The 15,592-nt window shown below is 41.1% G+C and overlaps 1 protein-coding gene across 1 annotated transcript; it reads left to right on the plus strand.

Moving 5' to 3' along the window:
- The first annotated feature begins 76 nt into the window (after positions 1 to 76).
- On the plus strand, positions 77 to 15,443 carry LOC140346973 (protein phosphatase PTC7 homolog). The gene is made up of 6 exons (XM_072433268.1): positions 77 to 575; positions 2,823 to 3,002; positions 6,746 to 6,944; positions 12,358 to 12,481; positions 12,568 to 12,697; positions 13,716 to 15,443. The coding sequence occupies exons 1-6, from the start codon at positions 374 to 376 to the stop codon at positions 13,772 to 13,774; spliced, it is 894 nt and encodes a 297-aa protein (XP_072289369.1). The 5' UTR covers positions 77 to 373; the 3' UTR covers positions 13,775 to 15,443.
- The last annotated feature ends 149 nt before the right edge of the window (positions 15,444 to 15,592 follow it).

A 15,592-nucleotide genomic window follows, 5' to 3' on the forward strand; every position in this document is an offset into this window, starting at 1 on the left:
CGTAATCAAGCGTGACGTCACAACAGTCACAAGACACGTTCTGCGTGTGCGTCACGTTGCGCGTCTGTCCGCTTCACAATCCTCGACATGTAGCGGCGGGACTGATCTTTGACACAACCCGGCACCATGACCGAGAGGAACCAGAACCGACCCACGACGACGACGACGATGTGCACCGGATGAGACGATTACTTTCTGGGAACTTTCAGTGAAGAAGGACCCCACGAACTTGTGTTTTTCCCCCCTTCTTCTTCCGTGCAGCCCGCTTTGTTTCCCGAGGAGCACACGGCGGAGCGATAAGTCTGAAAACGCGAGGACACGGCGCCTGCTCTGTCGCGGAGACTTGGGATTTGGGTGTCCGGGTTCGTAGGTGATGTTGTCGGTGCTTTCGTACGGTCGACTCGTTGCCAGAGCGGTCATCGGCGGACTTTCTCAGACGGACAGCCGAGACTACAGCCTGGTGACGGCGACCTGCGGCTTCGGCAAAGACTTTCGCAAAGGCATCCTCAAAAAGGGCATGTGCTATGGAGACGACGCGTGCTTCGTCGCCCGGCACAGGACCGCGGATGTTTTGGGTGAGTGTTTTTTTATTTCATCTTTATTTTTAATAATCTATTCACAGTTGAGTCCGATCGTTTCGTAAAGCGGCATGTGACGGTTTTGGTAGATTTGTGTACGATTGTTGTTACCTCATCATCGAGCGGCATCGAGAGAAACGTGAGATTACACGCTCAGATCCGCGCTGAGCGATTCGATCAAATTGCGATTTTTATTTTATTTGTGCGATTTGTGTTTTTAATAGTGTTGGATTCGGGTTAATCGACAATTGTGATTATTCGGGTCACAATATGATGAATTGTAATCGAAGCAAAATGCAGTATTTTTAATTGAATCGATTGTCGAAAGTACGAACGTCAATTTGGTGACAAACTTGGAAGAATTGTACGTTTGGAAGGTCAAAAGAAACGAAAAGCGAAGCAGGTCCGTAACGTTATGTCACAGTCTTTTTGCTAATTGCGATCTTGCGGCTCCATGCTCTGTGTTATTGTCGGAGTGGTTCAAATTAAGTACCTCTTTACATCGTTTAATTGTTTGTATTGTTCACCTTCATATTAGCACATGTTTTATCTTTTTGAGTAAATAAACATTGCATACACACTTTGGCCGTGACGTAAATGGAAGGTCAATGGGCAGTCTGGAGGGTCATTTGCTCTCAAAAGTTTGTTCTATGATAACCAGACTGTCAGACTGGCTTGAGTGATGTCTGCTAATGGGCCCCTGAAACGCCTCTTCTATGCAATCAATGCTTTCAAAACTCTTCGACATTTTAAAGTTGTGTTATTCTTTTATTCTCATTAGCGTAACTGTTTAAAATGGTCCATTACAGAGAATGGATGGTCCTGTCCAATTGTCCCTACTTGTTCTAATAAAGGGGTTTGGATCCATGTTGTGCAACCACATTTGCAAGACAAAACTTCCCTTTGTAAAAGATTGAAGGTGATGTTTTTATTGAATTATTTCACAGATTTCCAAATACCACTATTACTCATGAAATCCAGTAATGAACCGACACATGCCCATCTGGGGTTTTGGATTTAGCTTTTAAACACGCTCTCAATTTAGTGACTTTTTTTAACTGTTGCAAAAACGTAAACTATAGTATGAACCCTTTTTAGAAATGGCCTTGCTTCTCAGGTGTGAATCCCGTTTCCTTGGCACTGTTTACATGTTATTGGCCTCTGACTGATTAGAGCTGCAGAGGGAGCCTTGTACGGTCAACGCTTTTGTCACAGAAGAAACAAGACCATAGTTTCCTTTCTTGGAAGAATTTGGAGCTGCCTTGATCCAGTGACCACAAACTAAATAATGACCAACACTCTGTACAAGACAACTATGTACAACTGCCTCAACCAGTGGCCAAACGGATAAACTGTCTGTATATACACATTTAATATATGTGTTTATGTCTGTATTAGTATATGTTTGTATATATTATACACACTCACGCACGCCTCAGACTGGGTTCAAAATATCACATTGACATTTGTTTGACTGCAGCTCTGTACCTTTCATAATGCCTGGAATACTTTGGTTATGATGATTTTGTTTTGAATTTAAATATTTGCATAACAAGAATTCATTTTCATCATTCAAGCCAATTCACCAGGAAACTCTAGGGTCAACAAAAATGGATCTAAGGGCCGCATTTGCCCCCCAGGCCATAGTTTGGACCGCTCTGACATAGACAATTATTGGGATCAAATAAAAGCCCAAATACCACTGATAAATTCATGTATTTAAGGGCATGTTTTTTCCTCTATTTGCAGGCAAAGATAAGGAAATGAAATATTATTATTATTATTGATATTATTATTATGCATAAGCATTGTGTCCTGATAAATGCAGGAATTAAAAACGATATAATCTTTGAACATACACAATTGTTTATTCTTTTTGTACATTTTGATTTAATAAGGCCACTGTCTTTGTTATAAAAGGTGCTTTGTTTCCGTTTTATAGTGTGTATAGTCCAGATAACAATGACTATTCTCAAATGTTTTATTGTCGATTTGATTTTCGTACAATTATTGAGTCATAGATATGTTAATAATTCACCCCTATGCAGCTCAGATGTGCATGTAAAATTAGTTGGATGCATGTAAAACGTTCCCTGCGAGTGCAAAAAAAAATGTCCACATGTAAATATTGAGCTCCAAAGTATTATTCCATCTGCCACGAACTGAATGATGTAGTGATTATCGTGACCGGTTGATGTAAACCTGACAAAAGTGCCTGACATTCTGGCGTTTTGTGTTTCGCAGGTGTTGCCGACGGCGTGGGGGGTTGGCGCGACTATGGCGTGGACCCGTCTCAGTTCTCCGGGACCCTGATGAAGACGTGCGAGCGCCTGGTGAAGGAGGGACGCTTCATGCCCAGTAACCCAGTGGGCGTGCTCACCAGCGGCTACTACGAGCTGCTGCAGAACAAAGTGCCGCTGCTGGGTCAGTCCGTGCATCATATGTAGTGCATCAAATGTTTATTGCCATTTTATTTTTTATTAGAACATTGAACAACAAAAATAACAGGGCAAACACACGACGACAACAGAAAAAAGCACACTCACAAAAACACATACAAAAAACAAGCCGGACCAGAAAGAACGTCATAAAAGTAGAAAATAAGGGAGTGGTGTCAAAAAGGGAAAAAAAGAAGTAGAGCATAATAATTGACCCATTTTGTCCTTGTTTTTTAAAAGTGCCTTTTTTGATGTGCACGGCATGTTTTCCAATAGGCTTTGTCCCAAATCTCCGGTGCATTTTGACAACGTTCATTCAATTCTACAGTAGAATTTGCCATCAGATTGCATATTTGTTGACCTGGTTTCTGGGTCGTATCGCTGCAATTACTGTGTCTTTTCACATGAAACCAAATCCGGCACAAAGTTCACCGTCTTCTCTGTCGGCACAAACACAACAAATGATTTGTTCACAAGTGGCGCCGTTATTCAACTCCAGAGGCGAGATTGTTGTCAGTTTAAATGACTTAAAAGCATAAGAGGTTTGTGGAGTCCATCTCAAACAAATAAGGATTCAGTTCAACATTTCTTGATTTTTATTTTGGATATTTCTTTATATAAACAGTAAATCTCCTACAATCACTAAATTCTACAATGTGAACCCAACCTATCGTGGAAAAGTATGTATTTTGGATTTGTTTTGTTTTTATTGTTCACAGAAGATTCACAAAGCACATTTTAAAACCGTACAGTAGTGTTAATATTTAAGTGAAGAGTAAATGTGAACTGCTAACACATGTTTGTGAAGGATTTAACTACAGTGTTGGTATGTTTCGACGTAATCGGAAGAAATGAGAAGAATTTCAGCTTTTGCGAGTCGCTTACTGTTACTGTTAGATCTTCTCTTCTGTCCGATGTGAAGATGGAACAGTTGATTTTGTCGCTAAATCAGAACCTTAAATTGGACAGTGTAGAGGCCAGTGTAATTAAAGCCAGTCCATTCAGAACAAGCTGCGTGTGAAAAACAAAGGCCCCGCTGTGGCAGAGACAATAATAAACTGGAACAGTGTGTGTCACAGGAACAGCTGGATGTCCAGGCCTCAAGGTCTGAGCGGGACACCAGGAGGACCAACCACCACAACAGACCTTTATGTCAATGTTTTCACTGTAAACCGGTCTCACCCATCATGCTATGAGTTCAATACGAGGGAATGCACTCGATACCGATTTTGATACCACAGTGATTGTTTTAAAATGCTCTTCTTTAGACAATAGACTGTTATTTTCTACTCAAAATTATGGTACTTTTGGTCTTGGACTTGTTCTGATAAAGCTTGAGGTCAGTATAAAACTATTCAGGGAACGTCAAATTGTTTACTTGTCTTAGTATCGATTAGTATCTCACTTTTGACAATCCTAGGACCCTTTTTAAGCACTAATTCACTTTTATGGTGGGGGTTCTGCCTTGTCTCCATCCAGATGTTACTGCATTGGCTTGAAAGTTCCACAGAACGCTTCTACAAAGAGAATATTTACAAAGTGTATTGTTGATCATCAGAAATGTTCAATATTTTTGTACATTTTGATCTGATAATAACGCAGTCTTTTTGTATGTGCTTTAGAGTCTGTACAGTCCAGAAAACAGTCAGAATGATCAAAATACAACTACCTTTTTATTGTTTAGTCGCTTAATTATCGCAGCCCTACACATCACTAAGTACACGTATGGCATGCAACGTATCTTACTTGCATTTATTCATTTATTACACCTTTAACGGCTGAATCATTTTGACTGAGAATGCATAATGTCGTCTTGTGACTAATGCTGTGGCTGAAAAGGTGAATAGTACGTTGTGTTGTGTAATCTTTAACTCTCTGAGCAGGTCTTGAATGTCTCATGCACCCAAAACTGAATTAATCATGATACGTTTTCCCCCTCTTCCAGTCTATTTTGAGTTCTTAAAAATGAGCCGCGGCTGCTTCGATTCCCCGTATTGTTTGTTTCGTTGCGTTAGCGATGCGGCTGAACAGGGATTTTTACACCGTGAGTCACCGAGCAGCCAGTTTCCAGTACAAATCTGGGGAATGTCCCTCGCCCCGGCCCGCCTGATCTGATTCACTTTCACATCCATACTTTCCCCCTGTCTTATGGGACATCCTAACGACAAAGACTGCCCCATCTCGTCCTTTGAGTGGAGACGTTTCGGAGGAGAATCGCTGTAGTTTTCCGCACTAAAACACTCCGTTCATTGTGCTCCTCCTCCTCCTCCTCGGCTCACAATGTTCTTTACTCGGCCGTGCGTAATTGTTGATCTGGAGAGAGAAACGGGGAGAGGAGTGAGTCATTCAGTGCGTGCCGCGGCCTCAAGGTTGGTCCCTCTGAGCATATTTGGGTTTTTCAAATCATCCGCAGCAGCAGAAGGTTCGCACTAACGGGGTGTGGTCGTTCGCTAACAGCCTGGTACAGACAAAGCTCATATATCCTGTGTCTAAAGAGAGGCCAGACACACTCCACTGCACAGGGTGGTTAGAGTGATAACACAAAATAACCTTGGGATCACCTAGATACACATTTATTCTCCACTTTGCATTTGTCAAAAAAAGGAAAACTAATGATGATGATGAAGATAATAACAATTAATTTAAATGATGGAGGAAAAGTGCCTCAAATGCCTTCATTTTGCCTTTACGTCCAAGGTTTACTTTGCAAGTATGCTAATTTTCACACAATAAATATACATAAATGAAGGGAGCATCAACAGAAACCAGACCTTTTATTTTGGACCTTGTGTGCCTTAACTTTCTTTTTCTTTGGATGAATGAGAAGAAAAAGAATAATACCGGTAATAAAAAGAGTGGTAGTCCAATAGCTGACATTTTCCACGCCTTAACATATTTAGTTTTGTGTAGAGCTGCAACAATTAATTGTGACTAATTGTGATTTTGGCATATTTTTTATCATTTTCTGGACTAAACTGACTCTAAAACACATATGAAAAAAGACGGTAGCATTCTTAATTGAAAATGTCAAAAAGAGAATAAACTCCATAAATGTTCTCTATTTAAAAGGCTTCGGTCACCAGAAATACACCTTCATTTGGTTGAAAATGTTATTTAAAGTCTCAGAAATAATCGTTAGTTTTGTGTACTAACCATTCTTTTTATCACCATGTTTATTTTCCAATCTTCAACGGTAAAATGTTGCCACTTTAGGCCAGTAACGTTCTAATGCTTTTTGTTTCATTTCAACTGCTGTATAGACCCTTTTTAAAATGCTACAGAGTAAAAGAGTCAACAGAATGAAGTAAAACAGGGATTATTTAATCAGATCAGATCAAACTCCTAATGTTTGTAGCTTATCTTTTTGTTATAAAGGCTTAAGATCTTGAATTTCCAGTATAGAAATGTCAGTCAGTCAGTCTGTATTTACAATGGCAACATTTGATTTCTCTAAGTATTTGCATATTTTATGTATTTTTTTTTTTTACTTTTACTGGACAAAGTGTCAATCAAACTCTGAAATGTCTGAAAACCATCCCAAAAATACCTTGATTTTTCATATTTTGTGATATTCTGAGGTTAATCCCAGTTTCTCCATTGAAATCACATTATGTTCCGCTTCACTGTTTTGCCTCCCGTCCAGAATGAAGAATGTTTTATTTAGTTTACACTCTTCTAACCGCTCTAAATATGTCCCCGTCTTCTGTGTTCCGTCTTCTGTCCCGGCAGGCAGCAGCACGGCCTGCATTGTGGTGCTGGACCGACGGAGCCACACGCTGCACACGGCCAACCTGGGAGACTCGGGTTTCCTGGTGGTACGAGGGGGCGAGGTGGTCCACCGCTCGGACGAACAGCAGCACTATTTCAACACGCCCTTCCAGCTGTCCATCGTCCCGCCCGGATCCGAGGGGGCGGTGCTCAGCGACAGGTACGGCGATGTTTGCCCGAGCAACACCTGCGACCTTCACACGACAGACGCTCCCGGCTTATTTGAGTTGTATTGTATTACTTTATATTCGAAATGAGTGTTGACAATGAGCTCGTGAGTATTCGGGGTTTTTTACATGCGTTGTCGACCTCCCCGCGGACGGCAGATGGAAAGTAGTGTTGTTGCTGTAGATGGTTCTTGGTCCTTGGAAAATGTAAGTTCAACAAGTGCTCCCAAGGGTCAGATTCAGACGAGACTGTAAAGACGGACTAAACGTCATGACCTTTTGTGCCCACATTTAACGACAACAAAAACTCACTAAAGTCCAGAAATAAACTACTTTATTACTCCAAATGTTTTATTTTATAGCATCTTTGATTCATTTGTTTAAATTCATACATTCAAATTAATAATCACGTTGCAGAGGAGGTGTGAGGAGGAGGAGCAGAGAGGTGTGAGGAGAAGCAGAGAGGAGGTGTGAGGAGGAGGAGGTAGGAGGAGGAGGAGCAGAGAGGAGGTGTGAGGAGGAGGAGCAGAGAGGAGGTGTGAGGAGGAGAAGCAGAGAGGAGGTGTGAGGAGGAGAAGCAGAGAGGAGGTGTGAGGAGGAGAAGCAGAGAGGAGGAGAAGCAGAGAGGAGGTGTGAGGAGGAGAAGCAGAGAGGAGGTGTGAGGAGAAGCAGAGAGGAGGTGTGAGGAGGAGCAGAGGAGGTGTGAGGAGGAGCAGAGGAGGTGTGAGAAGGAGCAGCAGAGGTGTGAGAAGGAGCAGCAGAGAGGTAGGAGGAGCAGCAGAGAGGTAGGAGGAGCAGCAGAGAGGTAGGAGGAGCAGCAGAGAGGTAGGAGGAGCAGCAGAGAGGTAGGAGGAGCAGCAGAGAGGTAGGAGGAGCAGCAGAGAGGAGGTGTGAGGAGGAGAAGCAGAGAGGAGGTGTGAGGAGGAGAAGCAGAGAGGAGGTGTGAGGAGGAGCAGCAGAGAGGTAGGAGGAGCAGCAGAGAGGTGTGAGGAGCAGCAGAGAGGTGTGAGGAGGAGGAGCAGCAGAGAGGAGGTGTGAGGAGGAGAAGCAGAGAGGAGGTGTGAGGAGGAGAAGCAGAGAGGAGGTGTGAGGAGGAGGAGCAGAGGAGGTGTAAGGAGGAGGAAGTGTGAGGAGGAGCAGAGAGGTAGGAGGAGGAGGAGCAGAGAGGAGGTGAGAGGAGGTGTGAGGAGGAGCAGAGAGGTGTGAGGAGGAGGAGGAGGAGGAGCAGAGAGGAGGAGCAGAGAGGAGGTGAGAGGAGGTGTGAGGAGGAGGAGCAGAGAGGTGTGAGGAGGAGGAGGAGGAGCAGAGAGGAGGTGTGAGGAGGAGCAGGAAACGCACTACAAAAAGACCTGAATAACACGGTGAGGGAAAGACAGAGCTGCACTAAACCTGCTCAGTGTCGAGAGCAAATATTCAAATCTTTATGCAAATGAGCGGATGACTTGAGTTTTCCTTCTACCGAATGTAAACAAATGAGCAGAAAGTCGCATAAAACACATGAACAATAAGATCAAAGGCAGAAGTGGTTCTAAAACACTTTATATGAACGCTTTATATCATTCTAAATTCATCTGCTTGATTGTACATTGTTCAAATTGGCTGTTGGTGCAGTGGATTGTGGGATGCCGTGTAAAAGGAAGCATCATATCTCCTTTCCTAACTCCCTCCAGTGACGAGGAAAGGTTTATTTAACAGATCGTGTAATAGTACTATACCACCAGTATACCACCAAAAATATAGTTCCATATGTTATTTATTGAGCGATAAGCGGACATAGTAATTGTTGTGACGGCTGTTGTGACCAGTACATAAAGTATATTTTCACTTGTAAATACTTGACGTGACTCCTCTGTGAACTCCACTGTTCTGTCTGCAGGCGTTAGTTTCTCCTACGCTTCGGTGCGTCTGTGAACGCATCGTCTTGACGTATGCTTTGTGTCGTCGTCTTCTTTTTTTTCTTCTTTTTCTTCTTCTAAATTGAATCCGGATTTTTCCGAAATTTCCATTTTTCCTTTTTGTGTCAACCTTTTTTTTTTTTTTTTGTGACCTGTGAAGAGCTCTTATCCATCAGGACCACAACTCCTACGGATCTAGTTCTAGTTTTTTGCAGAAATAGCTCTTATTTTGGCAAAAAGTGTGAATTTTGTTCATTGACATTATTGGCTATAAACTGATTCTGAGCCTGTGCTGGGTCAAACCCTCTGCTCCCGCCTCTGTCCCGGGTCAGTGTCTGTGTGCTCCTGGGGCAAGCAGCCGACCCCAGACTTCTGCTTTGAAGTGTCCACTGTGACAAGAGAAAACAGGAAATGTTTCTGTTATTGGGTAAATATAGATGGTATTTTTCCATTTCTTTCCTTTTTTTATTGGATTGTCAGTGGATCAGTGGATGTCTGTGTTCTTATATCAAAAGAACCTGCAAATGATTAGTTTAATTCATTATCCTGCTTATATTGAGTCTCACCACATGATTCGTCCTGATTTCAATTAAACTATAAATCTATGTTGTTGTAAGGTTGTCAAAAGTATCTCTACCCAGATTCAAATCAATAATAAAACTATTATCAAAACTAGATACGGAGTTGAAAATATTGACAATATTGAAAAAAAATCACATACAAAGGTCAAAGTTTTACCTTCCCTGAATAGGTTTTCTTTCTTTGTCTTGATCAGAATCAGAATCACAAACTTGGAGCCAGTCTTATCACAAGTCTAAAATTTCAAACTCTATTTTGATACTGAGGAATGTATCAAATTCTCTAACAGTAGACGATTGTACTTTCTTTCTCAAACATTGTGGTTTTGTTTTTAGTATCGATACTTGTTTGAATGAATACTGTAGTTTCAATACTAGTTTTAGTATCGTATCTGATTCTCGAGTAACTTGCTTCGGTGGTCAGGAATAATACTAACAATAAATGATATCGGAACTAGTACAAGACCACATGGCAACTATATTTTACTGTATTCTGCATTTTTAATCGCAAAATGAGTTTCTCTAAAGATGTTTTTTTTTAATCTATATATAATCGTTGAAAATTGGTATCGAGTATCAAGCATGTTTCCTTAATTTTGAATTTTTTGTATTTTTATTTTACGATTGCGAAAACACTTATGCTGTAAAACCACCTGAAAGTCAGAAATTGTTGGTATAATTATACATGCAAACGTTAACATTGTCCAAAGATGCATCCACCGTTTAGGACGACGGTACGATTATGATGAGCTCAAGTAACTCTTTGTGTTGCCTTTGAACTGTAAACTTTATCTAAACTTATTTGAACTTAAACCTGCTAAATGTTGCGATCTCATTAAGGACTGAAGCGCCTCCTGTAGCTTTCGTCGCCGAAGAAGATTTAAAACACAATTGTCAAGTCAAACGAGGCTTTTATCGTTCATATTTATTGCTCATCTTGTAAATCGCTTCAGACTTATTTACTTTTAATCCATCCTATTTTGGCATATACTTATCTTTTACTTTATTGGAAACATCTCGCTCCTTTTTCAACCATTTATTACCACTTATTTATTTTGTCTATGTGTCCACGTAATTTCCTCTTGTTGATCAATAGGGTTTGTCTGAGTCTATCCTTACGCTCCTGTAACCCGGTTCGGATTGAATTTAAAATGATTTCGTCGGGACAGGGCCGTGTGCAGTCTAATTGTTCTCCGTCCCCGCCCGGATAAACAACTCAAATCAAACACGGCGTTAATCCAAAAGCCGCCGCACCAGCGCAGACTCGGGGAGCACACAGTGTCCCGGGACAGTGGATACGCGGAATTATGAATGGTCATTAAAGCTATCTTTGAACGGGGGCAACGGGAGGTCGTATGCTCAGAGCTGACGCGGATACGAGCTTCGGTTTCTATAGTAAAAGTGTTTAAAGTGCACTTGACCGGTCGAAGTGCACGTTTCACTAAAGCGCAGTGGACATGAGTGATATTTAGGAGCAAAATGCTGCCCATTTTACCTCCAGTTTGACCATTTTGCTGAAATGTATAATTTTACTTCCTGGTTGGACATGAACGGCAGATGTGACGTAGGTAGAGGTCATTCCACAACTGTTACCAAGCAACCATAATGTAAACAAGGACCAAAATCCATATCATTTACACAATAGTTATGATTTGACAAATAATAATACCTGATGACAGCTTTATTTTGTTAAATGTCAGAAAAATGTGTCTGTTTCGTGTGTGAATTGTTTTTTTTAATGTTGATTCGATGTCGCGTTTGATGACATCACAGAGGGTTTCAGCACTCGGCTCTACTTCCTGTAATTTTCCATGTTTATTTTTCTTCTCAAACTGGCACTTGACTGATGTAAAACGATGTTGATCAAATCGAGTCATAATTAGAAAAACGTGAAAACCCGTCGTACGCTCCTCAAGGAAAATGCTGTGTTGTTGTAATTGACTGGCTGTTGTCACGGTAAATGTGCAGTGTTTCTTTACTGTAACACAAACGTTTGATATTGTGACATCTCCACTTGGCTGACTAATCCTAATCCAACTAATGAGCGGCGAAGCTAATTCAGAGATTATAGAGGCAGCTCAGACTGGACAAACTTGAGCGAGCATTCTTGACAAAATAATGCCCATTTTGATTCACTTTAAATGGCTTTTTTTACATTGTAACGTTTGGAATTTTGTAAAATATTGTGCTCTGTGTGCCGTTTTTAATTGAGAAATCTGCACCCAATTCTCTGTCTGTGAAAACTTGTGGTTTGGAGCCGAGTTTAGACTTTGGAGGAAGTAATTTGGCCTTTTGTGTGAGTAAAATGGCCCTGATCGATACTGAGCAAATGAAAAGTAAAACCTAGCAACCATAATGTAAACAAGGACCAAAATCCATGTGATTTACACAATAGTTGGGATTTGACATGATTATTACCTGATTACACCTTTTATTTTGTTGCAGAAAAATGCGTCAGTTGCGTGTAAATTGTTTCAGCATTTTTGGTGGAATGTCGCTTGTTTATGACATCACAGAGGGATTCTGTTTAGAACTCGGCTCTACTTCATGTAATTGATATTTAAAAGTTTTTTCTTCACAAACTACCGCTTCACTTATGATATCAATATTATCAATATTTACCACAGGGACTAACTCGCCAAACTAAGAATAAATTAGAAAAACATGAGAACCACACGAGTCACTTTATGATCTAAAATGGAGACCAGTCAATATGAGGGGGATTATTTTTTGTCGCCGAGTTCTGCAACAACCTTTAAATTACTGTTTGATGAATACAATTGTTTCTGGTTCATAAAAGTGTTCTTGTGATCATCATAAAGCGTAGGTTGGGAGTCACTGCATGGTTCAAATTTAGCATCGAGAAATCAAAAGTCCAATAATGAAATGAGGAAGGAAATGGACTTTTGAATGACGTATCGTGTCGTCCACAGCCCCGACGCAGCAGACAGCTCCTCGTTTGACGTTCAGCTCGGGGACATCATCCTCACGGCGACGGACGGGCTTTTCGACAACATGCCCGACTACATGATCCTCCAGGAGCTCAAGAAACTCAAGGTGAGGGCAGCACTCGTGATGTGTTCTGCGATATCAATGCCAATCCTCTTTTATTTCCTGTTAATCCTGTTTTTTTACTCTCCTAGAACTCAAACTACGAGAGCATCCAGCAGACGGCCCGGAGCATCGCGGAGCAGGCTCACGACTTGGCCTACGATCCCAACTACATGTCGCCGTTCGCTCAGTTCGCTTGCGACAATGGACTGAACGTACGAGGTGAGAGGAACGTTCACTAAACTGTTCCGACGTGTGATTAGCGCCAGTGCGATACTTTCACGGCTTCTCTGGGTTCGTGTCATGTGTGGGAACGTAAAAGCTCCGATACGCAAATGTGTGTGTGTGTGTGGACTGTGAGAGCAACGTTTAGTGGCTAAATCAGACGGCGCGCTGTATTTTATCGCTCGAAAACCCAGAGGCTGGAGCCGAAAGCGGCGTTTTGGGCCGTCTGCCCAGTTTCACTTTGCCGTCTGAAAGCAGCTGTTCTAAAATTGTGCCATAAATTAAAGCATGCGAGTATTTTAAATGTGCTGAAGGGTTAGTGAACTAGTTATACAGTATACAAAAGCCTTAGATGCTGACTTCTTTGAAAAAGTTTGACAATCCGGTTCCCCAGCTGCAGACTACACCTGTATGGGAGTTTATGCACACAAAATAACACTTATTTATGCAGGAAAACAATTAGGAAACTCTGTATATATGTTTAAAGACAGAGTAAACTTAAGAATCATGAGTTTAATCTGCCTTTTTACAAATAAACACCAAAAACTACTAATACAAAGTTTGGTCAACTAAGACAATCGTGACTTGGATCCGATTTATTTTTTTTCTAAAGCGACCAAAGCCACGAAATCTGACTCGAATCTGATATTTTACAAACTGACTGACTTTTAATGGTAATAAATGGGAATTAAACTGATGAAACCACTCCAAAGCTAGAAAGTGCAAAAACAAACGCTGATGTTTTAAACTGAATTAGAACTAAAAGACAAAGGATAAAGATGACGATGAGCTTTTATTGATGAATGGTGTTTCCTAATGTTACAACAGAACGACTCCTGGTTTTGTCCCTTTTCTTCTCCACGTCAGACACTTCACGGCTGCTAAAAACTGGTTTAAGTCACATTTTATTTGCAATGTGAACGAACAAACCTGATTTGTGGGGGAAAAGTCTGAATTGTCGTCAACACCTGCAGCGCGAGCCTTAGTTTCACACGTCTTGTTTTTCTGTCCGTAGGCGGGAAGCCAGACGACATCACCGTGCTGCTGTCCATCGTGGCTGAATACACAGACTAGTCTTTTTAAATGGACAAAACAAAATGATGTCCGACCTCCCGCTGGACGGGAACCAGGACTTCCTCGTACCTCGAAGAGCCCGGCCCCGTGTCCCGCTCGAAGCTTGTCATCACAAACGTGGAGAAGGCGTTGTGGGCGGGGCTGGAGGCGACGATGACGCTCGCGAGGGGAGGAGCATCTACAGAGCTACTCGTGTTAAATGATGTCAAGAAGGGAAACTTGCACATTAAGAAGCTGGTGATTGAAGGACAACGTGGGAAAGGTTTATACTGACGAATATGAAAATGCGAGAGCGACACTGGTGAATGAACGCGAGTCAAAAATGTCATTGTTCGATTGCAAAATGATGGGTTCAAATCCTATTGTACGGCAATATATACCGTATTTTCTGGACTATAAGTCGCACTAGCCAAAAAATGCATAATAGAGAAGAAAAAAGCATATATAGGTCACACTGGAGTATGAAATGCGGTGCAAATGTGAAAATAACAAATAATATCACATATAAGTCGCTCTGGAGTATAAGTATAATTATAAGTATAAATATAAGTATAAGTCTCACCCCGGCCAAAACTATGAAAAAAGGTGCGACTTATTGTCCGGAAAACACGGTATGTATGCATCTGTAGCCAATAACAGAACCACTTCAGTTGAAAGGCAAAGAAATCGCACAAAAAACATCTTTGAATTAGAATAATTTAGTTCAAATCAAACCCTAACCCTTTTTTCTATAGAGTAAAGTCATAAAAACACCCCTTTATCCCTCGCCGCTGGGACGTGGAGCAGTCGTGGCGCGTGAAAGCTCCTGGCGCTGTAGCTTTGAGTCAGAATGAGTAAGAGTGAAGTCCAGTAAGACCCGGGCTGAACTCTTTCCCGACGCACAAACCAACATATCTGTGAACATTTGGGCTGCGACTGAGTGCGACGTTAGTGTGTGTTTGTATGCGTTTTGAATGGTAGTTTTGTTGACGTATTATGGATTAGCTTTAGAACATTCTCTCCACTTTATCGCTTTCAAAATAAATGTCATCGTTGGGTACTTTACAGATATTTAAAAACCATTGCTTAAACCTGGGCTCCGTAATATAAACTAAATGTACACTGGAAGCAACTGGTGATGGTCAAAAAAAGAATAGAAATATTGTTTATATTAAAAACCAAAAATGAGAGTTGAAATGAAACAAAAAAAAAAGAATCAAAAGCATTTCAGATCTGCATTTATTCGGCGTGAAAGTAAAATAAAGGGTCATTTTCGCACCAAAAACCTGTCACTTTTTCTCCATTTTTTGCTCTTGATAAACTTAAATTGAAGGTGTTTTTCATTTCCTCTATAACACTTTTCAAAATCTTTTATTCATCTCAAATTTGTCGTTTATGGCAGTTTAATGTTTGGTCTTAAAGGGCTCGCGTTAGACTCCTACACATGTAAATAGTCCAGATTGTACATTTCGTGGCAGTGACGACAATCGACTCATTGGCCTTAACATAAAGCTCTGATATTTTGGTTACTTCCTGTTCCGCCTTTTAGTTTATTTTCCTGGCGTCCCGACTTTGTTACGGCTGGAGTGTGCGACTATATTCTGGATGTTCACGTGCATAATGTGCTCAATAAACCGTTTTTTTGAATTGTACAGGTGTTGTACAATATTTAATAAAAGAGTATTTATTATCTGGTTGTGTCGTCTCTGCTCGGGTTATTTATTTTGGGGAGTGAAATTTGCAGTGTATTATAACTGCTGTGGCTGATGTTGAATTGAATCATTGACATGTATCTAGTTCCAGTGTTGGGAGGACTGTATTTAGTTACAGAATACTGAA

The sequence above is a fragment of the Eucyclogobius newberryi genome, unplaced genomic scaffold (assembly GCF_026437365.1).
Source record: "Eucyclogobius newberryi isolate DKJ021-1_F unplaced genomic scaffold, fEucNew1.0.hap1 SCAF_6, whole genome shotgun sequence".
NCBI classification, from domain to species: Eukaryota; Metazoa; Chordata; class Actinopteri; order Gobiiformes; family Gobiidae; genus Eucyclogobius; species Eucyclogobius newberryi.